This window comes from Monodon monoceros, unplaced genomic scaffold (assembly GCF_005190385.1).
Source record: "Monodon monoceros isolate NGI ecotype Baffin Bay Population unplaced genomic scaffold, NGI_Narwhal_1 Super_Scaffold_12, whole genome shotgun sequence".
Classification (NCBI taxonomy): domain Eukaryota; kingdom Metazoa; phylum Chordata; class Mammalia; order Artiodactyla; family Monodontidae; genus Monodon; species Monodon monoceros.
This window is the reverse complement of record NW_021703768.1, coordinates 6,968,427-6,993,793: the sequence shown is the minus strand read 5'-3', so window position 1 is coordinate 6,993,793 and position 25,367 is coordinate 6,968,427. Positions and strand designations below refer to the sequence as shown.

General features: G+C 43.4%; 1 protein-coding gene across 2 annotated transcripts in view; it reads right to left on the bottom strand.

Moving 5' to 3' along the window:
• Positions 1–25,362, bottom strand: part of ADCY2 (adenylate cyclase 2) — a 433,385-nt gene extending 408,023 nt beyond the window's left edge. Inside the window, exons 1-2 of one of the 2 annotated variants that reach the window (XM_029217111.1) lie at positions 25,077–25,362; positions 5,877–6,074 (exon numbers count right to left, since the gene is read on the bottom strand). In XM_029217111.1, coding sequence (XP_029072944.1) covers positions 5,877–6,074; positions 25,077–25,307 — 429 coding nt within the window. In that variant the 5' untranslated portion in view covers positions 25,308–25,362. Of the gene's footprint in view, positions 1–5,876; positions 6,075–6,272; positions 6,303–25,076 lie in introns of those variants that run through there. The other variant, XM_029217112.1, reaches the window with a different exon arrangement.
• Between the last annotated feature and the right edge of the window lie 5 nt (positions 25,363–25,367).

The following is a 25,367-nucleotide window of genomic DNA, read 5'->3' as shown; positions in this document are numbered from 1 at the left end:
AATGGCATTGTCAGAAATGGAAGTTTTTATTTAACTCTAGTCAGTGGGCTCTTAATACAAGGGAAGCAGAACTCTGGAATCAAATGCAAATACGACTCACTCTCTGGTCCTCACTTGGCCAACCCAGTGGCTACAGGCTAACATCAGCCATCGTAGGCGACTGCCTTCCTGCCCTGCCACCTTCTCAACGTCTTCTCATCTCAGATGGAAGGACCTAAGTCAGGGGTTTTCAGCTGAGATGGAATGGATTTGTCTTGATAGAAAGTCATAAATTAAAACATCACCTAAATGTTTAGGCTGCACTAAGTGAACCAAAGACATTACAGAAATGTATCAGGCAAGAAAAGTGTCATCATGTCACTCAGGTAGAAACCCCAAAGAAGCACCTTCATTATTTGGACTGGCAGACTAAACCAACCTAATGTGCAAACATTCGTTTATGATGCTCTGCTTGTTTACAAGGCAATGGGACCAATCACCAGGTTATTTTCTCTTTCTGTTCTGTTGATTTCAGCAGGCTATTCACACACAAGAATGTTTCTAATTCCCAGACACTGGTTTGAAAATGGGTCAAAAACCTCCACAGCATACATTTAATCCCAAAGTGGATTTGTGGTTTAAGTGAAGGTCGACATCAAGAGCAGCTGTCAGATATCTAAGAGGGGGAAGTAAATATCAGAATCACAGAGGCCCTGAGATGGGACTGGCTTCCTGCAACAGGACAGCATCCTCTTAGGCAACACTGTCTTCCCGTGAAATAACATTTGTCATAAGGTGAATGGTGTCCCCCCCCACAAAGATGTGTTCAAATCCTAACTCCCAGTACCTGTGATGTGACCTTATTTAAAACCAGGGCCTTTGCAAACATGGTCAAGTTAAGAAGAAATCATTGGGGTTCCCTAAGTCCAGTCTGATGGGTGTCCTTATAAGAAGCGAAGAGACACAGGGAGAAAAGTGCCACGTGATGACGGACGTTGCAGAGGTGTGTCTACAATCCACGGAACACAAGGTTACCGGCAGCCACATGAGGCTGGAAGACGCAGGGAAGGATCCTGCCCTGGAGCCTTCAGGGGGAGCGTGGCCCTGCCCACATCTTGATTTCAGATTTCAGGCTCCAGAGCTGGGAGACACTATTTGTCAACCTCCATTAAGCCTCTTTCAATAGGACTTACCTATCAGGAAGGCCCTGCGTTCCAGAGGCCCTCAGACAGGAAGCACTGTCATGTCGTGTGGTGGCCCGGGCACGTGCAGAAGAGGGGACTATGGGCCCCAGACACAGTGCCACTGGTGTCTTAAAAAAATAAAAATTATCCCATTTCCTTTACCTAACAGAACAGACACCTTGAATCCTCCTCTGCTGAGTTCAAAATCGTTCAAGTATTTTCAAACATTCAGAAAAAGAAGATAAGGTGCATCAACAGCCCCTCTACCATTGATCGATGGGGAGCTCGTCACAGCACATGGCGGGCGTTTCAGCAAATCAGCCGGAGCCAGAAGCAGGCAGAGAATTTCCCTGCAAAATGCAGACGCTGCCACTGTAACAGCTGGAGCCCCAGACTCTGCAATTTATCACCCGGCTTCCCTCTGAATGTTTGGAACCATCAACAAAATATCATTTGTAAATACTTTTTGTCCAGGAGGCCGCTGTGTGGAGCAAATGTCAGCTGGGTTGGGATGCTGGCAGCACACGGTAGGAGGGGACTCCAAGCTGGGGGCGTCTTGAGCTGAATTAAGATGAGAGGCCTCCACACGCAGTCAGGGCTGTGAGGGCAAAGGCACTGAAGTTTCGTCTTCCGTGTTTTCCTTATTTCCCCAGTGACCCCTTCCTAACCACACTGGTGACCAATCTCAAAGCTGCCACCCTTTCCCCTGAGGGTACCTTCTCCAGGATACAGGCTGTGAAATCACTCATCTTTGCCTAATCAAAACGGAACCATCACTCTTAAGTCGTGCCCTGGCAACTCTACAGTTCCACTTACTGAGGCTTTGAGAACTGGGTCTAAATTTAAAAGACAACATTGAGGGGCAGCATCTTAAAATACAGAGTTTCTCAGACTCAGCACTCCAGACATCTGAGGATGGATAATTCTTGGTGATGCTGCTGACCTGTGCATTGTAGGGTGTCTGTAGCATGTTGAGCAGCATCTATGGCTTCTACTCACTAGATGACCCCCAACCAGGCTGTGACAAGCAAAGACGTTTCCAGACAGGGACGAACGTCCCCTGGGGGTGAAATCGCTCCCTGTTGAGAACCATGGTATCACGGATCAGAGTGGCCTCTGGAATCAGACCCCCGAGTTCAAATCTCCTGTCCTGCTCACCTGCAGCCCAGCCGGGAGCAAGATACCCGTGGTGTGGAAGCCTGGGCCCTTGGGGAGCCTGGGTATGACGGCACCCACCCCACGGAGCTACGCAAGGATTGGATGGGTTTGTGTAAGGGAAGCACCCAGAACAGGGGTGGCACCGTCCAGACGACGCCCGCACCGGCTGTTTCTATTCTGGGTTCTGCACTGGAGCTGTTGATGGCCGAGATCTACACTCGACCCACCTGTGCAGGGAAGAACCAGCCTCACCCAGAGACAGCTCTGCCTTTGCCCTGGGCTCCTGGGAGGGGAGTTCCAGGCCCCAGGAATGCCCCACCTGATAGGACTCTGTTTGCCTGGGGGCTTTGGCCAGCAGACTGTCCAAATGCGATTCACGAAGGATGCTCAGGGCCACGCAGTGTCAGCTCTGTCTACAGAGAGGCTGAGACCGACAGTCAGCCACGCAGGCAGCACGTGAGGAGTCCCAGTCAAAACCCCGGACACACAAGGCTCTGCTGACCCTCGCAGGCAGGCAGTATTCCCCATGCACAGCGCTACATGTTGTAGCCAGGAGGGCAGGGCTGTCGTGTGACTCCCCATGGAGGGAACAATGGAGGCTTTAGAACTGGCAGTTCTCCTGAATACTTCCCGTGGCTGATGCTAATCTGCCTTCTTTCTTTGTAAGAGACCATAACCAGGAGTATTACAGCTTTCAGTGAGTTCTGTGCGTCCTTTTAGCAAGCGATTAAGCCTCAGGGTGGCCTTGGGACCCCTGAACTTGCCCTTGGCGTCAGCGGTGAGGGGCCCTGTGTGGACTGTCCCCGTCAGTGCAGCAGGTGGTCTCCTGCATCCCCTCATAATAATACTGTTCACGGAAACACCTTCTAGTGGGAACCATTCCTTGAGCTCACTTCCTCAAGCGCACTGAGCCTATTCTAACACTTCTGGAAGGTCAGCGTTCAGTGAGGGGCCTGCATCTGTGTTGCTGATACCAAAAGACGCCAGAGAGTAAACCTGGGGTCAATCTGGCAGAATAACTACATTTCAAGTCCCCTGCTGAAGGGGCAGGGGTAGCCGGGAGTTCTGGGCAGGATTTCAAGTTCCAGTGGAGGCACAGGGCCCAAAGCGCCCCTCTTCCGGCAAGAGGTGTGAGCAGCCCTCCAGCATGAGGCGTGCACCCTGGCCAAGCCCCCAGCTTAGAAACAGTGGCCAGAAATAGCCGCAACCGCCGAGCCCGGCTGTGGCCTTTTCTGGGCACCAGGCACACACAGCTGTGCTCCTACAAGCCTGCCCAGGCCACCTGCCACATCAACGGGGCTGAGGCTCCACGCAGGAGCTCTCTCTGCCCAGGGCCTCAACAGCATGAGGGTTAGGGTGGGATCACGGATCGGGGGGTGAAGACCCCCAGCTCAACTTAAAGTTGGAAACAACAACGTCAAAGCTGATGCCAAGAAACTGAGCCAACCAACTCAACACCTGGGGAATCAATCTGCAAAAAATGGAAGTAAAATGACTGTGAGATTGGTGTGTTTAAGATGCTTAGAGAGATCTCGTACAAGCAGGCAGATAACAGCAATAAAACCAAAGTGTATGTTATAAAACCAACAGATAAGTGAAAACGGAACAAGTGGATACACACGCACGCACAAATCCAACAACAACAAATCGGAAAGTGAAAAACTACAGTCATCCACTAAGGAAAGCACTGCACAAGCAGCTCTGCGTGCTCCTACTGGCAGAGAATGCTCAGAGGTGCGAAGACACAACAACCGATGATGGTCAAATCCACCCCCGGACCCCGGAAGGAGTTTATATTCTTGCAGGGGAGACAGTTGATTAACAAAGATAGGGGTATGTCACGTGCTCTGAGGTGCTGTAGATCATCATGAGTGCTACAGAAAAACAAGAAAGATGGGGGGTGGCCCGGTGGGGTATCAGCTGGACATCTGGGGAGGCTGCTCTGGGAAGGGGCCCGATGAGGTTAATGAAAGTAACAGTAGAGCTTTTACTGAACATGACAAACTGATTCCGTAATTCACATAGAAAAGTAAGCTCAGAGAATTCTGAACAAAAGGAAACTGCCGTTCCAGATAGTAAGGCTTCTTCTAAAACTGTTTTGTTAAAACAAGGTGGCACTGGTGCTAGGAGAGGCCACTGGGTCCATGCCACAGAAAGCAAAAGACGCTCTTAACCGGTTTTCTGTTTCTGTCCACGTGCACTGGTGTGAAGGCGGAGGGACCTCGGGCCACACGTGCTGTCGATGGCAGCTGGGTGAGGGCGTGTGAAGGACAAAGGCGGGAGCAGAGGGGGGGAAGGAGCTGGCCGGAGCGTGGAGGCAGGGGTGGGGGGGTGCTCAGCCCTGCAAGAGGCTTGAACGGGGGCATGAGGAGACGGCCAGGGGAGCTTCCCTGAGCACTGGGGCCTCTTTGGGGAGCTGCAGGAGAGGAAAGGCACTGTTTCCACCTGTGCTCACCATCACAGCATCCTTTAGAGCCAGAGGGACTAACCTGAGTTCACTTCGTCCAGCCTCTTCCTTTGCAGAAGAAACCGAGGCCCAAAGAGGAGGATGGTTTGGCTGAGGTCACGGGACAGAATTCTCTGGAAACCTCATCCTTGGGCTCACCCAGTGCTCTCTCAACTCAGGCACTTCAACCCTTTTGTGCGTTCCCATCTTGAATCTCTCTTCTCCGTTGGCCTCCACAGCAATTCACCCTCCCTGGGCCTCATGTCCTAATGACCTCTCCTCTATCCATCTGTGGTTCCTGTTCCTCTCCTACCCCAGGCTCTTGAGTCGCCACCAACTCAGGGACAGCCCTTGGTGCTCAGTTTCATCTCTCCCTGGAGGGTGACAGAACCCCTTGGCTCCCATCACAAACTTGAAGCTAGTAACTAGCACACCCCCATCTGCGGCCCACATCTGCACCCTGGACGACCCAGCACTTGACCAAGCAATCAGCAGGCTACAGCCTTGTGGCAGCAGTACACAGGGAAAAGCCCATTAGACTACATTCTCCTAAAGATCTAACATCCTCCAGACATAGCCATTTTCTAAATCAAGAGCCTCCCCAGTTTCAACATGAAGAACTATGGGTCTCCCTATTGCTATGACGTTATCACGTTGATACAAAGTCAGTATCACAGCCATCTGTCTGTAAGAAGGGAGATCCAGTCACTGAGAAAGAGTTCAAGGGCATTGACCAGTCTTTGAAGACTTAGAGGCACAAAGTGAGGCTCCAGTCCCAGAGGGATTCCAGAATAATGGGAAACTCAGGGGTTAGAGGAGAATGGAGTTACCAAGACCAAGTGGTGAGAGGTGTAAACGCAGACTTAGCCATCAGAAGAAACACATGACCAGGTGAGCCCAGGCAGCACCCCAATGGCCAGCAGGTCTGAGGAGTTCAAACGGGTGCTGATTGACTTCATTATGGGGACATGCCTGAGACAGCTGTTTCAGAAGACTTCCTTCTCAGCTATTGGTCTCCTGTTTACAGTTTAGGGCCAAGCTGACAGAACTTGGTATGTTACAGATCAAAGCACAGAAAAACAAACACAAAGGGCATTTCAACACCTTACCTGGTCCCAGGGAGAGACGGTGCCTCCAAAACACATGAACAAGTAGCCCATGGCCACGAGACAAATCCATATCACCAAAGAGAAAAGGCGGAGCAGCTTCTTAAACACTGACTCGATGCACACGAGGATGAAGATAGCAAAGAAAATCGCCAGGGCAGTTGGAACTGTTATTAAAAATGCCACGTGGTCTTCAACTTCCTAAGGAGAGAAAAAAAATATTGCAAAGGTACAATTTAGAAAACCTGTAGTACCCATGACTGGTTATCAAAATGTTATCAATGTTAATCAGTGTCGAAATATATCAGGTTTTAAAAGTGATTTCAGAAGTAAAACAGTTTGAACTTTTGAAAATTTAAGTTTCTCATTAAATAACCATGTTTTTTCTATTTAAATAACCCAGTATTGGATATTTAAATAATGCAAAACAGCCATGCCATCAAATTCAAATTTTCCCTGGTAAATGGAGAAATGGATTTCATTCAAAAGTGAATGCAAGAACACAGAAGGTACAGATAAAATAAAACAACCAACTTCACTGCCTGCACCAGAGGATCAGAAATACCCCAACTGTAGGAAATTAAGGCCTCCAAATGGATTTGAAATGTTTTATTTAAATAAAACCTAAAAACTATCTCAGGCTCTCAAGGGAGAAGTTTTTCTTTTATGTTAATTATGCAATTAATGTTTTAACGGGAACATAGGTTAATAGAAAAGGGTCTAGAAGATGAGAGAGCGGGAAATACTTAGAAGAAGGTGTCAGTTTGCTAGTTTCCTTCACCACCTCTCTTGGGCTCCAGTAGCAAAAAGAAAATGCACATTTATTATTGGCCTCTTACTAATGCATTTTTAAAAAATCCACATTTGCACACTAATTCTTATTTTCTATTTATCTCTTTCTAGTCACACACCCCCTAAAAGGCACACCATTACAATTCTATACAATTTCACACAATGTAACAGACATCATACTTCCTTTGATTATGCAAGCCTGGATTTAGGCTTTAGCTTCTCCAAACATTATGCTGGAACCTTGCTCTGAACAGCACACACTATGGGATGGCACACAGTTTAAGATATTTAATCCTCACCCAATATATTTAGTTGGTGAAATACTCAAAGGAGTTTCAATCAAAAACCCATATGGCCGCGGCCCTAAGAACTTCCACTGAGGTTTTAGCATATTAAAAGTTACGGTACAATCTGGCAAGTACGGGGTGGGTCTTTCAAATACCAGAGCCTGGGGAAGCCTTCACCTTTTCTGGTTGGTACTGGGTTCACTCCATGCCACGAGCATCTCTAACTTCACCCTGGAGATGCCCCCCCATGCCCCCTTCAGATATCAGGCCATAACCACAGGGAGAGTGGGAAGCAAAGCAGATCAGCCAAACCACCATATGGGGCCCAGGCTGACACTCAGCAGAAAGAAAAGGGACCCAGGCCCACCCTCAATGCCTTCATTTCCCCTTCCTCTCTCTCCCAATTATTTGCGTCAAGTGATACCCGGAAAAAAGGCAATCACAGCAAATACTCATGTCTATATTTTTGTGCTAAACACTCAGGTACATTAAGCCCTTTAACACAACAGCCCTATGGGGGTGGTGGGTGCTGGTGCCTGCACTGCTCTACAGCTGAGGAAACGCACGGCCCTGAACGGAAAGAAGGTACCAGGGTTGTGGAGCTGATGGGGAGAGAGCCAGGGCTCCAGCCCAGGGAGATGGGGGTGGTCTTTTCCTGCAGACCCCTGCAGCAGAGCTCCGCACCCTGCTTGTGCAGAGATGATCCACTAGACCAGGTGCGGCCAGTCCTTGAGGGGCCAAAGGAATCTGCTTCCACAACAGTCAGGAAACAGAAGGATCCAAAGGGATGTTCTTATAATCTCCAGCCATTGCTATTTTTGGCCACAATTAAGTGCCTAATTGTACTCTTACCCTCACACACATGTTCCAATCGTTGCAAAAAGGTGTCAGGTAACCACCAGTGCTCCCCAGCACGTAGGCACCATGGGCCGAGGTACACAGGGACCCGACAGCCTGTCTTCTGAAGACATCAAATTTGAGACCACAATTGCTACACACATGGAGCCGTGAAAACCGATTTTATTTTAAACCTTCCCAAATGAAGTTAACTGAGCTGTGGACAGAAAGCTAACCAGTAAACAACCAGGACAGCTGTTTTCCTGGTGTGGCTTTTCACTTACTTCATTAACCCAGTAAGGGAGAAACAATCAGTGACTTTATTGGCTCTGATTTCTCCAGAAAGACTGAAAATGGTGTGAAAATATGCGTGACTGTCTAGTGAAAATTAGTAGCTAAAGGAACAGAAAGTCTGTGATTGTGAGTCCTTGCAGGAAGAGGGGGACAAAGTACTCTACCTGTAGGAGCTTTTCCTGTGCTTCTCTTTTTAAAAGATCCAACGGTAATCAGTTGAAGACCCAATGCCTTACTGAGCTGGGTACATTATGTAATAAGACTTGATACACGGGTTTTGGTTTTAAATATTGGAGTCTCTATGTCATTTTTTTTTTTTTTTTTTTAACTATCAGCGTCTTGACCACTGAGAAGTGACTAGTGTGGGCCTCAGGTGACCTCTTCACTGGGCACAGGGGACACAGAGCCTGGGTCCCCTAATATTTTTATGGGCCCACAGAAATGTTTTAATTTCGTTCAAAATCAAAACAATAACAACCAAAAAACCTAAGATTCTAAGCTCAAAGATTACATACATCTCCATGCTAACCCAGCATAAACTACGATTGTGAATATACTTTTAGGCAGGAGGGGGCGGACAAAGGCCCTAAGTCCCTCCATTGTAATCTGATCTGAGGGGCTGGCACCCCTGCTCACCAGATGCGTGGCATTCCCTGGTCCATCCCACACACCAGAGAAGGAATCTCAGCTTCAAGCAGTGTCCCCAGCCTCGGTTGGGGGGACCAGATTCCCAGATGGCCAACGGCTTAAGACAGTCAGCCACTGCTCATGAGGCCAGTGGCCCTGACCATTGCAAAACCTGAGCCCACTGAAGAATCTGGGCTCTTCCAGAAAGAAAACAGCCACCAATTTATTCTGCATTTGCCTTTTGAAGTCTAACTCCAAACACCTTAATATGGACTTCTCCACTAAATAGAATCTTTTATAAGGTTGTCAAGGAAAGAAAACAGAACAGTATTCATTAAGAATGTATAAGCTTATAAACCACATTCTTTCCTAACCCCGCATCTGAATCATGCGTTTTTCTTAAGGCTAATAAATAAATGAAACAGCGGAACGCCCTCAGACCTTGAATTACACGGGCCTCCCCCGTCCTTTATTCCGGCCCCAGTGGACAGGAAGATGAATGAAGCCACTACAGCTCCCCCGTGGCTGCTTCCTTAGGAGCTAGTTGAGTTTTCAAAATTCAGAGTATAAAACAAATAGAGTAGCTCAAAATAAAGTGAACAAAAACAGTGAAAACATTGTCAATCTAAATTAAATATGTTTATATATCCTCACCCCTCCTCCCTTCGTGGAAAAAAATTTTTACCATGTTATGTAAACTAAATGAAATGTACTAAAATGTCTTTATTAGTACTAAAATGTGTGAAAATGCCTTTAAGACATATCTTTAAAAAGACTTTTTAAATTTACCATACAATGCAAACTAAATAAAATGGGCTAAAATGCCTTTAAAAGAGATCTTGAGCATGGTATTACCTACTATCATGATAATGGGCTCCTATCTCTCCTGGACCGTTTCATCCTTTCCTGTTCAATGCATTTTGGGGTAATTTGGGATCGCTTCTAATTGCCAAGCCTACTAAACACCCATCGTTTTTATTTATTATGTGACAACTGCTTTGTTTCTTGGAGGCTTTTCCATGGAGCAACAGATTATCTGTATGTTCATTCTTTTCCACGTGTATTTTTCATTTTTTGTTAAACAGTACTGTTCTTCTTTTAGATGGTAAAGGACAGTCTAATGTAAAATACTTTTCTATAAAAAGGATATTTTAGTGAAGTGCTTTGAAGTCCGACAGACTGAAGGTAGAAACCAATTTCCATCACTAACTGTAACTCGGAGTGAGCACGGGGCCTCCCTAAGTCCCTGTTTCCTCACATGAACAGAACTACAGACACTGCATGGCTGGCGGGGTTGAGTACGTCACTGGTGCACCATAAATGAGATTATTATCGTGGTGACCATCACTCCCTCTTTCCTGCAAATCTGAGTACTTTCCACCAATGCTAGTCTGACTATTCCTTATTGAAATGATGCCAATTTTCCATTCTAAATGATTATATATTTGATTACCACAAATTAATCTGAAGGGTTGTCACTGGGCAAAAAGAAATCAGCCTTTAGCTATGATACACATTTGCTTTTAAGTATATGTGTCACATAATATATATGTGTGTGTTGTGTGTGTGTGATACGTGATAGAAAATATATTTTTTCATTCTTTCCCACATACATAGTCATACTCCATTTTACCATGAGGTGTGAAAGGAATAAATAAAAATTCTAACTAAAATATTCTATAAAACTATGATGAAATAAATCAAAGATGATCTCAATAAATATTCCATGTAAATAAATAGGAAGATATTCCATGTACATAAATAGGAAGACAGTATTGTCAAGATGTCAGTTCTTTCCAAATTAATCTATAGATTCAATGCAATGGCAATCGAAATCACAGCAAGTTAATTTTGTAGATATCAACACACTGATTCTAAAGTTTAAACGAAGAAGCAAAAGCCCCAGAATAGCCAACACGATGTTGAAGGAGAAGAACAAAGTTGGAGGACCCACACTGCCTGATTTCAAGACTTAGTACAAAGCAACCGTAATCAGGACAGAGTGGTAATGCAGAAGAGACAAATAGATCAACGGACTGGAAAGACCCACATTAATGTAGTCAACTGACGTTGACCAAGGTGCAAAGACAATTAAATGGAGAAAGGATAGAACAACTAAATAGATACCCACACGAAAATATGAATCTAGATACATACTTTACACCTTTCACAAAAATCAACTCAAAATGGATCATAGATCTAAACGTAAAACGCAAAATAACTGTGAAAAATTTTGAAAGTCTTCCCAAGAGCAAACTTGTGTTGTGCAGTAAAAGTGGTGCTCAGAGGGAAATTGTTCATCTTACAAGTTGAGCTGAATTGTCCTACTGTCAATTTGGCTTTGCTGGGAGTCACATTTCTTAGAGCCCCTTTCCCTCCATGGCTCTTGGTTAGAGTTGAACAGAAGAGGAATTTGTGCCAGAATTGGGAGGGGAAAGTGGAGCAAGTCCCCACCAGAATCCCCTTCCTGGAATGCTCCCAGGTGAGAGCTGGCCCTCGCAGGTGCCTGCACAAAATTTGGGAGGTGGAAGCCAAGCAGCCCCAGGAAGGGCAATGTGCAGGGTCAGATGTGGATGAGACACGTGTGGAGAAGCCTGGAGGGGCCCAGCCTGCCCGGCTCTGCCCTGCTCCACGTGCAGCACTCTGACCAAAGCAGCCGGACCAGGCTCCCCACTACATTCCTTCCTGAAAGGGCTCCCTTCGGCGGGTGCACATCCCTGCACGTCCTGATTGACCTAGTGACTCTCTGCTGATCTCAATGCTCCCTGTTGCTGCCAAGCTCCATAATAAGAAAGGAAGCTGAAAACTGGTGAATTAAAGATCCCACTTCAGAAATGTGGAAAAGAATGAAACCCAAAGAAAGTAGAAAGAAGATGCGGTGGTCAGGGACTTTCCAAAATATTCCCTATTTCCTTCTTCTGGGTTCCTTCTGGGTGTACTTTCTGACCTCCTTTGAAGTTCCAAGTAGTCATGCTTTGGCCAAAATAATGTGGACAGAAGTGAAGTGTTTCTCTCCTGGGCAGAGGCATGTAAATGCCAGTGAGAGGTCTCACAGCACTTTCTCTCCATGGTACAATGATTACAGAAGTGTCTGTCATGAGGAGGACACCTACAGCCCAGCCCAGATGAGCAGAAGCTCCCTCCTGGCCCACACTGGCCAGGACGTGTATGCAAGAAGTAAACCTCTGGTGTGGGAGGTTTATTAACCCGTCACAACCTATAACATCTTTGCTGATACAGAAATTGGTATCTGAAATACAGTGCTGCCCCAAACCTAAAATATACAGCATTGATAGCTGCTAGGTGGCAGAAGCAGCAAGGAAACTATTATCAGAGACTGAAAAGCAGCAACCCAAGCTACGCGATGGTCCAACATTTGGTCAAAATATATTCCTGTCCTGGAAGGCAAAAGATGCTCTAATAGAATTGTAAGTCTACAGCAGGGCTCAGCGAGCTTCTTTTGTAAGAGCCAGATCATAAATATTTTAGGCTTCACTGGCTATAAGGTCTCTGTCACACTAAACACACCCTGCTGTACCTTAAACACAGTCATAGATCATAGGCAAATGAATGGTCAGGCTATATTCCAATAAAACTTTATTTGAAAAAATAGGCAGTGGGTCAGATTTGGTCCCAGGCCAGAGTTTGTTTGACCCCTACTCTAGAAAGGGCCATCAAACACAATGTTACAAGTGTGGGTGTGTTGCTGCTCACTGCATTTGTTAAGGTACAAGAAAAATACAAGCTCAGAAAATAACTGATTGGTTGTAAGGAGGGATGAAAGGGAAGAATTCTATGGATTTGTCAGAGGAAGAGGAAAATGCTTCTCAGTCTGAACCAGTAAATGACAGAACTTGGGTCCTAGAGTGATTAAAACCCAGCCATGTGCAGAAAAAAAAAATCAAACCTACTATTGAAGACGGAATGGATTAAGGTGCTTCAGACTAAAGCCCAACTAAAAGTATGGTGCCAGCAAATTCTTTCAACTGAACAAAAAGGCGCAGGGAAAAGAGAACCAGAAATTGTGTTTCCCAAACAGGCTCAAAGCATGCACAGACATAGAGAGAGGGAAAGAGAAAGACTGAGAGATAGATGGAGTGAAAAGGCAGAGAAATATCGCAAATCACAGAAGTATGTCTTGAAAAGAACATGACCTTTGACACCGGGAGATGAGTGAAATTAAACAGAGAAGAATTCAAAGAAGTTTTGAAAGATCTGTGTTTCCAAAAGAAATGCCAATGTGAACTTTTGCTGTTCTAAACAAAGGAAATTTGGGGTTCTCTATCTATGGCAAGAAAGAGGTGGAGAAAATTGCTCAGTCCCCAAGAAGGAAATATTCCCCAAAAATCAATCCAGCTGTGGTCAAAATGATGGCCAATAAGGAAGAACCTCCCCAGTGGAGGGTTCAGATGTCACAGGAAATAATAGACAGGGGTCTATTTCCAGGACAAGAGTCTGGATCTAATGAAGAAGCAATCCCCATCCCCAGGGCCAGGGACCCTCAAACTGTCTGCCCAGGGGAATTTATAATTGGTATGACCAGAGATTAATGAATGTGTGTCATTCTTCCCTTGGGATAATGGGAGAGTTTTGTGGCTATCCTTTGTGCACTGGGTGGCTGAGTGGATGGTTGATAACATCTTCTTAGTCCACAGGTCTCCAGATCAAAAGAAGCCACAGGAGGGATAAATCAGGAGTTTGGGATGAACACACATACACCACTATATATAAGATAGATAACCAACAAGGACCTACTGCATAGCACAGGGAACTCTACTCAATATTCTGTAATAACCTATATAAGAAAAGAATCTAAAAAAGAATGAATATATATATATATATCTGAATTACTTTGCTGTATACCTGAAACTAACACAACATTATAAATCAGCTATACTCCAACAAAATTAAAATTAAAAAAAAAAAGAAGCCACATTCAGGCTTCATGTGAAATGACTGCTCAGCATTCCCTTTGAACAAACTAGTGCCCTTCATTCACAGATCCTAGACTCTGAGCTTCTTGCCATTAGTGGATGGAACTTTGGAGTGGTCTCTCTTGAGAAAGGGATGTATGTATTTTCTTAAGGAAGGAGTAAACTAAATGTCTGGTGACCAGGTAGGTGCACCGTGGTAGTAATAGCACTGTTAAACATTCTAGTTCACCTCTCTATTATGGTTATGGTTTTGTCAGCAAAACTGGCTGCACTAATTCCCTTCCCTATATCCAAGCCCTTATGTAATTCTCTCCTACACTGACTCTGGCCCTGGCCACGTGACTCTCTTTGGACAATTTGACAACAGTTGCATGAAACAAAGACGTGAAAATACTTAGGTATCGGGGCTTGCCCTCTTCCTCATTGATCTTTAGAACCTTACATGCAAAGTAGCTCAGGCTAGTTTGCTAAACGAGCCCAGTGACTCTGTCACCCTACCCAACATCCCTGGCTGACAGCCTGCCAACTGGCCTCATATGTCAATGAGGACGCCTTAGATGATCCAGCTACCAAATGACCCACCAGCTGCCAGGTGACCACACAAACAAGAGACAGACCAGCAGAGATCAATTGAATAGCTAGAACGAAGAGATGACCCACAGAATTGTGAGCTAAATAAAATAGTTATTCCAATCTGTTAATTCTGGAGGTGGTTTGTTACGCAGAACAAGCTAACTGATGCATCCTCCTTGTAGGCATACAGGAATTTGATGTGCTATATAAGGTACTGTGGTAGACTGTATTTCCCACGAATGGGGGCCATAATATATCCCAACCCATATGTGACTGGCACTCCTCTCATCGAGTGAGGTTCTATGCCCTCCTCAACTGAACCTGGGCAGTTCTTTGTGACCATGATGGAAGTGGTGTTATCTGACTTCAGAGACAGGATTATAAGGATGCCATGCACTTCTGCTTGATTCTTAGAGGATGGTCATTCTTGGAACCCAGCAACTATACTGTGAAGAAGTCAAGTAACCATGTGGAGAGGCATGTGAAGGTGTTCCAGCCAACAGTCCCAGTTGAGTTTCAGCTACCAGCCAGCAATGACCACTAGACATGTAAGTGAGTAAGCCTCTAAGGACTCCAGTTCTCAGCCTTTAAGCCATCCCAATTGACACATGGAGCAGGGATGAGCTGCCATTGCCAATCCTGCCCAAGCTGCTGATTCAGGAGGAAAATAAATGATGTTGATGTGTTCAACCGCTAAGTTTTCTGGGGGGGTTTTATGCAGCAAAAGATAACTAGGATACTTACTTGGTCAATGGAAAATGAATAAAAGTGATGTGTCACTTCCATGTGGAAGATGTCAATTGCCAGAGAGTGAAGCACTCTTTTCCTCCCTAGTGTAGCAATCAAGGAAAGAAGGATACTGTGGGATGCAACTTCCTTCATTCTACATCTCTGAGTGACTGGTGTGAGAGAATTCCTCTGCTGACTCAAATTTACTGTGCAGCCTGAACAAAATATAAACCTTTACTGTGTTAAGCTATTAAGATTTTGGAGTTGTTTGTCTCCATAGCATATTCTAATATGTTCTGATTGACACAAGCGGTAATAAAGATAGAAAGCAAAAATGCAAATGTTTTGTCTTAATGTATGTTAAGACAAAACATACATCTGATGAGATTAAGTAAAAAAAGAAAGCACCTAAAAATAACACTATAAATAAAACCTGAAGATATAGTATATGTAAAGTGTAAAAATGAGAACAGTATTATCACATACATGCCATTAAACTTGAGAACTGGGACAAAATGCAAAGATTCCTAGAAAAGTCTTATTGAAACTGACTTGAGAAGTAAAGTTAGAAATACTATAATCCTATTACTATCAAAGATACTGAAGCAGAAATTTTAAAAATCTCTCTACAAAGAAAGCAACAAACCCATGTGGTTTTCTAAGCAAATTCTATCAACTCTAACATAATGAAAACTTTTAGAAAACTAAAAATGAAGGCATATTCCATGATTTATTTTATAAGACCAGAAAAACTTATAAAAGAAAAATGACAATTTGATAAAGAAAAATTCCAAACTCGTTTCACCAAAGAATGTGCTTGCAAAAATCTTAAAAAAAATGTTAGTACTTCATATCCAACATTTTATAAGAGATATCATAAAAACTATGTTTGTATCAGGAATATAAAAATTGTTCAATAATAGAAAATTATTATCCATTACTTTGACATTAAAAAACAACAAAAAATCCTATAATTATCTCAATTTGGTAAAACTCAACACCCAATCACGTTTAAACTTTTTTTATAAATTAGAACAAAAGGGAATCTCAAAGGATATCTATAAAAATCTGTAACCAACATGATCCTAAGTGGATAAACTATGAAGGAATTCTATTTAAAACTAGGAAAAAGGGTAAGGATACCCTCAATCACAAGTTCTGTCAATAACACATTAGAGTTTCTAGCCAGTACAATAATACAAGAAAAAGAAATGAAATGCCTTAGGATTGGACAAAAGGAAATAAGACTCTCATTATTTGCAGATATATGATTGTCTACGTAGAGAACCTGAAAGAATCTGCATTTCAGTTACCAGTAATAAAAAGGATATGATAAGTTGTGTAGCTATAAAATAATATCCAAAATTATATTCTTTTACATCATCAACAAAAGAGTAGAAATTCATAATTTTTAAAACATTATTTACAGTAAGCAATAAAATACAAAATATCTTTTGGTACTCAGGAGTAAGAACAGCCTATAGAAAATTGTAAAACATTACTGAAGCACATAAAGGGAGAGATAGCCCATGTTCATGGATAGAAAAATTTAATATCATAAAATATCAATTATCAGCAATGAATCAATAGATTAAATATAACACTAACAAAATCCCACTTGAGTTTTTTCATATTGAGGTTAAAATAAGTTGATTGTAAAATTTATATGGAAGAACAAAAATTCAATAATAACCAAGAAACTTTTCATAGAGCTGAATGTTACTTCCCTTGCTCAATATAAATACGTATTATAAAGCTTAGTAATTATACTCTGTGTGTGTGTGTGTATTAAGAAAGAACAAAGGGCTTCCCTGGTGGCACAGTGGTTGAGAGTCCGCCTGCCGATGCAGGGGACACGGGTTCATGTCCCGGTCCGGGAAGATCCCACATGCCGCGGAGCGGCTAGGCCCGTGAGCCATGGCCGCTGAGCCTGCATGTCTGGAGCCTGTGCTCCGCAACGGGAGAGGCCACAACAGTGAGAGGTCCGCATACCGCAAAAAAAAAAAAAAAAAAAAAAGAACAAAACTTAACCAATGGAAGAGAAAAGATAGCCCATAACAAACGACTCATATATGCAATTTTGATTTATAACAGATTTGGGGAAAGAAGTAACTAAAATGAATCAGTAAAAATTGATTCTCCACAAGAAAAAAAATATGTAAATGGACCTCGATCACCACTTTATACCACACATATACCACATGATATATATAGGGTATGTATGATAAAATGAACAAAAAGAAAAGCAAGAGAATGACAAACAAAAAGTGCAAATGAAGTTTACTTCTGAGGGTAGGTAGGGGAATGGGAGAGGTGCAGTGTAGACTGAAATACATTATTGGGGATATTCTAGTTTGGACTGGGTTCGTGGATGTTTAATTTTAGTGTAAATAAACAAGCAAGCCAAATAGATATAAATGAGGATTGAGCTCAAGAATCAAAGATTAATCAAATTAATCAAATGATAAATCCCATTCTGTGCACCTAAAGTCCAATTCCAAAGAATATGAATGTTATATGTTTGAATTAACTGCAAGCCAATAATGGGAGAGGATTAGGTGTCAGATCAACCATATGTGTGAACTATGTTAACATTTCTTCATTATTTCTTTCATTTTTATTCATCTGATCTCCTTATCCTCTGAATTTGTAACATCACATAGCTTTATTAGTTCTACTAATGCACCAGTCTAAAACTTCCTTTCCTTCATCATATGCACAGCTCACTAGTAGCTAGAAATCTTAATTATTTTCCCTTTTTTTATAGAGCTTAAAAAATAATACAGTACATTTAAAACACATGCAATAATTCAGCATTTGGGGTAAGCATGGAATGGAAGCCAGCACCTATGAGCTCTGGCCCGTGCTGGCTGTAATATCCCAGCATCACTACATCTGAGGGATGATAAAGGACACTGGTGGAAATTGGGTAGAAATTCTAATCCCAAAACCCTGCAGTCAGGGCTCCCATCACCATGGTGCTGGTCCTCCATCGTCTCCACCAGGAACCTGCTGTAGGGTGGTTACCCTAGACACTTGATTTATTCATAAGATTCTCTCAGACAATAAGCATCATCTTGAGAAGTCTTCTCAAGAATTTCAACGTTCTAAAAAGAAGCCATTGTACTTTATGTTTGTATGTTTCAAATGCAATAAATTATTCATTCAATAGATTTTAACTGAATAAAATATTCAATTAAACATTGAATATTGAAATTTTCCATTTCAAGCTAAAAGTGACTTGGTTCGACTCTGAGATACAATTGGCCTTATGCATTCCTAATGGTGGTGACCCAGGTCTGTATTCTCGTTCTTTCTGTCTTGGCACTGTCGTTCTACAGCCCTGGGCAGAGTCAGAAAACTAGTTGGCAGAGCTGCTCATGGAGTTTTTTAGGCTGAGTATCTCATAACTCTGCCCATCACTCTCTCTCACCTGAAGGTGGCACCTGGGGATGGAAGCATAAGCCTAAGTGAAAAGAGGGAACAAAAATGCTTATTTGTAACGTTGCCAGCAACAGATGAACGAATGAAGTCTTCCTCCAAACCTCTCCCGGTTCCCTTCTTTGTGATCTTTATTGTATCTTTATACAAATAGGGCATTGAAGCAACATTAGCAAAGTCTTAATTTGGTCATATGGATCAAACACACAAGCTGACTCAACAATCCTTTTCCCTCCCCCCAAGCGCACCTGGTGGCTGCAAACCAGCATTGCCAGATGTGTATCTATTTCCTAGTTTGACACCAGGGAATTGCCTGGTAAATATTATCTTATCACTCTTGTTCATTTTACATTATATAACATTATCCAAAGCTAACAAAATTGAAAAAAATATGAAGGCCAATAGCAGTGTCAATTTGGCAGAATTTTAGTGCTAGAGAACGGTAACTTGTGTCACAATATGACTTTAATTAAACTATCTATGCTTCTCCATCTTTTTTTTTAAGTACCTCAAAGCTATATTCATACTTATCACATAAATAGAAAAACATCCCCTGTTCTTTCATACCCAGGTTTAAAAATTCTAGTACTCATTTAGTTGTCAGCCTGAAATATATCTACAGGGGACCTTGACAAGGAAAACCCTGTGTGCTCCAGGTATAATAATAAAAATGACCTACATTTGTTTTGGGTACGACATGTGTCCAGCTCTGTGCTAAATGTCCACAGGATCCATCTTACTTAGGTCCCAAAAGATCTCCCTGAGCCTGGTTGTGTTATTCATTTTAGTCCACAGCAGATAAATTAATTTGTCAGGAACACTAAGTGGCAACATTGAGACCAGATCCAGGTCTAGTGACAGTTTTATGCTCTTAACAAGAGGCTACACAGTGGGAATGACAGCAGCTAAGGAAAAATGCATCTACCCCCTAAATTATCCATGTTAGTTAAGCAACTGCGATCTGGTTAGCGCTGTATTAAATATGGGGGTGCTAATTTTCTTCCCTGAAAAAACTAACAATTAGTTGAGGAGACAAGACGAACTGACAAAACTATTCTGCACATCAGATGACAGTCATGGAGTGGGTAAATTATTTCATGTAACAAATGAGCTTTGCAGGCATCAGAGGCAGCAACCAATACAGATAGGAATGCACAGCACAGGCTGACCTGTTTAAGCTCAGGAAGGAGAGCTTGAACTTGGATAAGCAGCGCGGGGAGGGGGAGGCTTCGAGGAGAGGGGAAGCAGTGGAGGAGAGAGCAAAGCTAAAAAGGACCAGATGCAGACACTCTGAGCTCACGGCGTCCAGGCTAACAGACCACCCTAGTATGGACAGGTAAGTGGCAACGTGTCAAAGATGAGCTGCTTCTGGATGGCATGCCACCCAGAGGGATGCCCATCGCAGTGTGGGCCCCAGCAGGCACTCCGTGAATATCAGTGAGGGAAGAATGAGTGAAGTCCAGTGGATCGTACTGATGTCAACATCGAGTTATAGAAGGAACTGGGGTACCAGTGGATTATGCACAAGCACCTAGCCCTGACTGTCCCATCACTAGCAATTCCTGAACAAACAGATCAAAGTAATTAATAGAATCATAAGACACCTTTACCAAAGTAACAGATCGGCTCTAACAGCATTATTATCTTTTAAATAGAATGTTTAAGTTAAAAAATACCAGTAAGATTCACACAGAGCTCAACAGGAATGGATTTTACAGGCCACAGTATTCATGCCGGGGACTTGGCCAACGAAAGCAAAGTTGCAAATGCACCTGCTGCTTAATGGGAAAACCCTGGGAACATTCAGCATAAAGGAAATAAATGAAGTCTACCTCAATGAGTTAATCGTGGGGAAGCATCCCTACAGTTCTTTAACATTAAAAGAGATAAAAATGGAAATGTAACCCCATCCACAGAATGAAGCTTGAGGACTTTCCTATCAGCATGAAATTTCAAACAAGAAAACTGCTGCTGTGCTAGGACCAGAGCTGGGGATTCTAGATCTGCAGTGATCACCAGCCTAGTTCACCCAGGCAGAGTCAGACACCCAGCACCACAACTGCACCCTTAAAGACAAAAGCCACCGCCTTTGGGTTTCAGTTTCCTCCTCTGTAGCATGAGCGCCCTTCCAGCTCTAATACTACGTGACTACATGTTTTTCACAGCAACAATGAAAATGCAACTACAGAAGACCCAGTAATGACAACAGTTCCTGAGGGCATACTCTGTGCCAGGCATTCTTCTAAGTGCTTCACGTGTACTGATTGGGACCATCACCTTAGAAGGCAGGTACCATTTCATTTTACAAACAAGAAAACTGGGGCATAGAGGAGTTGAACAATTTGCCCAAGGTCACAGAGATGGAAAGGGACAAAGTCAAAATGCCAACACACATAGACGCTCTTAACCATTACACTCTGCCTTTTTTAACTGGAGAAGGCAAGGTACCGCTCATATATTTAATTATGCACTTTAATATCCAAAGGATGCTTCCAAATCCTTTCTTGCTAGGCCTCTAAACTGCAACCATCTTTCCTGCAGAAAACTACAGTTTTTCATTGTCGTTTGTTTATACCACAGTTAAATCATAATTAAAGTGACTTATTGAATTACTGGTTGCAAATTACAAATACCTGCCAAGTAAGATTCTCCTGCATGTACAGAGAAATTCGCAGAAAGACAGATCTTTAGCTACCTCCACTCCAATTCCTAAAAGCATGCACTACCCCTCCACCCCCAGAATTAAGAGACTAGAGAAAGTATGCAGAGAATTGCCTGCTCCTTAGAGGAGATGTCAGACGTATTTATCTGCCTTCTCCAGCCTTCCACTCCCCAAGAAAAGACTTCTCCCCATTGATCCTTCCACCCACTAGGGGCGCTGAAATAATGTCTGGAATAATAAAGCCAATTTGCCTCTACAATGATTGGATTCACTTATTCGTTTTGGAAAAATTTGGATTCTTTCTCCATGTATAGAGAAGAGAAACACTCATATATCTGCCCCTAGAAAAAACACCTGATGCTGGAAAACTGATTTGTAATGAAGTACTTACGGTCATTGTTTGAAAGATCTAGAACACCGAATCACAGTAAAAGCAAGAAGGTAGATCATATTCTGTCAAAATCATACATATTACATATTTAATACTGATAAAAGTATATACTCATTTGGATATTATTACCAAACTAAAAAAAAAAACAGGTAAAAAAACAGAAAAAAAACTATTTTATTGCAATATCTGACTATTTAAAATTTATGGGAATGAAATTTTTCCATTCCAGTTGAAATATTGACCATCCCTAATCATAAATTTTAACCAAAACAAATCTGGCTGGAGCTAGCTGGTATTTGACAAACTAAAAAATTTATGTCAGCCTTTCCTAACCACGACGGGCAAATTTTGAGAAAAGTTGGCTGATTTTGGACATAATAAATGAGAGAGGATTTGATTCTGAGATGAGGTTTTCATGCATTTAGTAATAAGAACCAGTCCTGGAAAATGAAGCTACCTCATAAGACTTAGAACTTAAAGTTTGGTCTTATTAGTTCCAAGTTTTCTCATGCCAGAGGGTAATTTAATTTTGTTCACCAAGCCCAGTACTATCATCAAAAACTTCCATCATATGCAACAGAAAATATTTTTCCTATTATTAAACAAGGTATTAAAATTCAAGACATGCTATCATATGTGCTATTTGTTTCGTCTTGATATTTCTTAACAAATATGGGATTAAACCTATTTAATCACTTTTTATGTAGAAAATAGTTAAGCAAGATAGTAAAGTTTCAATTCAGAATTTACTTTTTAAAATATAATAAAAATACTTTGCAGATTACCTTATCTTCATGATCAATGATGCAGACGCATAGATTGACCATAGATTGAAATTAAGTGAAAGCAGATTGTGAATAATGCCAATTAGGGAAATACTAAGTCAAGACAAAGCTTACTTTTTTTCTTTTTAAGAGATATTTCAAGTCACTTCACACAAAGGCAATTACATATACCAAAAAATCACTATGTACTTGGATACTATCAGGATCATCTTGTGATCCAAATGTTCCAGAAAACTATGGATATGCATTAAGAAAGTTACCAGACTTTTTCTACTACAAGAACTGATGGAAGTCTAGTGGAAATCAAAATCAGGCAGATTCAAGGGAAAGAAGCATCTGTCCTAGTGATTACAGTAAAGCGCAGGAAGGTGGAAACCTGGGCAGGCCCCAGGAAGCTATTTCTGTCTCCCAGTGTAGATTTCTGGGAAGCCAAGCTCTGGTCAGTCTGAGAAATGAATTCACCCCACTCTGTGTGCACATGACTCCATGTTAACTCTGTCCCATCTTCCAATGCTCCGAACCTAGCCATCTTTGACTACATGGATGGAGAACATTTTTTGTAAAGTGGAACAGCTGTTTATGCTATTACTAAAAGCAAAATAGAAATGAGCTGTCCAGATCTCAGAACTGTGCCAGTACTTCCTAAGGTCAAGTTTCAGAGGACAGTGCCCATTCCTCCCATGCATTTCCCAAGGCCAGGCCCAGTAAGTAGCCCCAGTGCCCACTTGAAGGTAGCCTTTCCACCAGACCATGTCACCCTTCCTGATTCTGGAACATTTCTGCACAGCTCATCACCTAGAAGGATTTACAAAGTAGTCAGAGCACGGTTTAGGTAGAGCAAAGGACAGGATCCATTCCACCATCTCTGGACCTCACCCTGGGCTACAGCCATGCCATGGGAAATGCCTGCTTTGTACTTAAAAGTGATTTAGCTGAATGCCAGGAGAGTGTGGGAATGATTGATTTATCAAGAAAAGTAAAGATGCCCGAATAAGCTTTTTAAAAAGATACCACTCCAGCATTTGCACCATGTGAAATGGAACATAAAGGAACTGGGTAAAGAAACACAAAGATCAAAGACAAATTAGAGAAGGGAGCTTTCAGCTGACTGTGCTGAATCCCTGACGACCCATTCAAGAACATCTACGTAGATCAAGGTTTAAGAAGTTAGAGATCTGTATGATAGCAAACAAAGTGGTGTGTGTAGGGGAGCATGAACTTCACATTTGTCTTTAAATATATTAATGGTGCTATAAATAGGCCATCACCTGCTCCTTCTTTTCCATTTGGAAGAGAACCAGCCAGAACGGGTTTGAATTACAGATTCAACAGAATCACAAGTAGCAATGTCCTGGCTGCTTTTTCCAGAGGAAAAGGGATGTGTTTTCTTCCCTGCAAGAATGGAAATGAGAAGGAGATGCTTTTAGAGACCCGGCTTGCCAATGAGACTGAGAAGAAGTCTCTCACCATGTCCTCTTTGGCCCTATAAAGTGGTGAGAAGAGACAAAGATGCCATTCCAGGGAGCATTCCAGGCTGGTAACAAGGGTGTGAAGACTGCCGTGAACTCACACCCAGAATACAGAATTAAGGTGCTCTCTGCTCTATGTTGTATAATAAAAGACCCAGGTGTGATCCGTGGCATCGTGATGTTCTATTTACTTTCTAATTTCTATTCTTATCTCATTGAATTCCAGCAGAAGACAACACCTCTTGACTAGTGTGGGGAAAAAGAAAACTTCATTTTTTAAAGAACCCAGATGATAAGTTTTCCCATGCATAATATTTGAGCACCATCTGGCTCAGGATATGAAGAATAAATTGCCAAAAACCAAGGACAGCTATTTTGCACACGTGTTGAAATAAAGCAAACACCCACACCTTTGCTCCAAGGACATGAATATAGGTGTATGTTTATATTCTAAGCTAAAAAGACATCATTCGATGCAGACATCCCCAGATCAACCACTGACCAAAAATATCTCACTGATTAATCAATGCCTGGCACTCGATCTGCACATACATATCATAGGCGGTGCAAAAGTTTGAACCACACCAACAGAAAGATCAGTAACAGGAAGCTTACCGCCATCTACAGATTTCCCCTCACCGCTCACGGGAGTGAGCCAAGGATTTCTACTCGAAAAATATAAATTGGCAAAATTGACATCAGCTGTGGAGTTGCATTACGCTCCCAGTGATGAAATCCAGTTTAAAAACCTGTGCAAAACAGTAAACACGACTAACTACCTCTCTAGAAATAGGAAATGAACGGTCCACGGATGCTTGTTACTTATACACTTGGAGGCTGAAGACTCACAACAGGTCAACACCCCATCTCGCCCTGTCTATGGGACTAAACCATACAGATTTAAAGGCAAATATGTATAATATACTTGTTTTCATTTCTCCTCTCCATTCACCACTTTCCCGAGGCAGGCTTTTTAGAGAGTTAAATAACTAAAACGCCAGCTCAGGGGCTGGGCAGCGGCCTCGCGAAGAGGCGCGAGGCTGATTCGGAGGGACACAGACCTAGTGGAGCGGCTGTTGCGGCCAGCGGCGCCGAGTGGAAAGCGCGGCGAGTTTGCCAGCGGGTGCGCAGAGGTGGAAAACGCACACCCGGGCCGTCCATCCGGTGCACACCCCGGCAACTTTATTTTGGGCAGAACCTTCCGAGGAAACTTTTCTCTCGCCCTCAGTTCTCGCCCAAGCCAGGTCGGCCGCGGGCAGGCAGGAGGGGCAGGGCGCCGCGGGCAGAGGGGTAGCCCCGGGCGGGACGCGGCTCGGCGGGTACCTCCCTCTCCTCTCGGGGCCCCGGGGCGCGCGGGCAGGTCCCGCAGGGAGGCCACTCACCAGCCGGAGAGCGAAGAAAACGGCGAGCAGGGCGAGGCAGGCGCCCATGACGATGAGAAGCAGGAAGACGATGAGCGGGTGCTGCTGGCTCATGCGGTAGTACGACTCGTAGAGCCAGTCCCGGGACCGCTGCAGCCTGTCGCCGTCGCCGCCGCCGCCCGCCGCTGCCGCCGCCGCCGCCTCGGCGCGATCCCGCAGGTAGCGGCGCCGCCGCATCGCCTCCTGCCACATCGGGGCGGTTCACGGGGCGCCCGCCGAGCGCGCCCGGCCGGGGCCGCGCCGCCCGCTAGC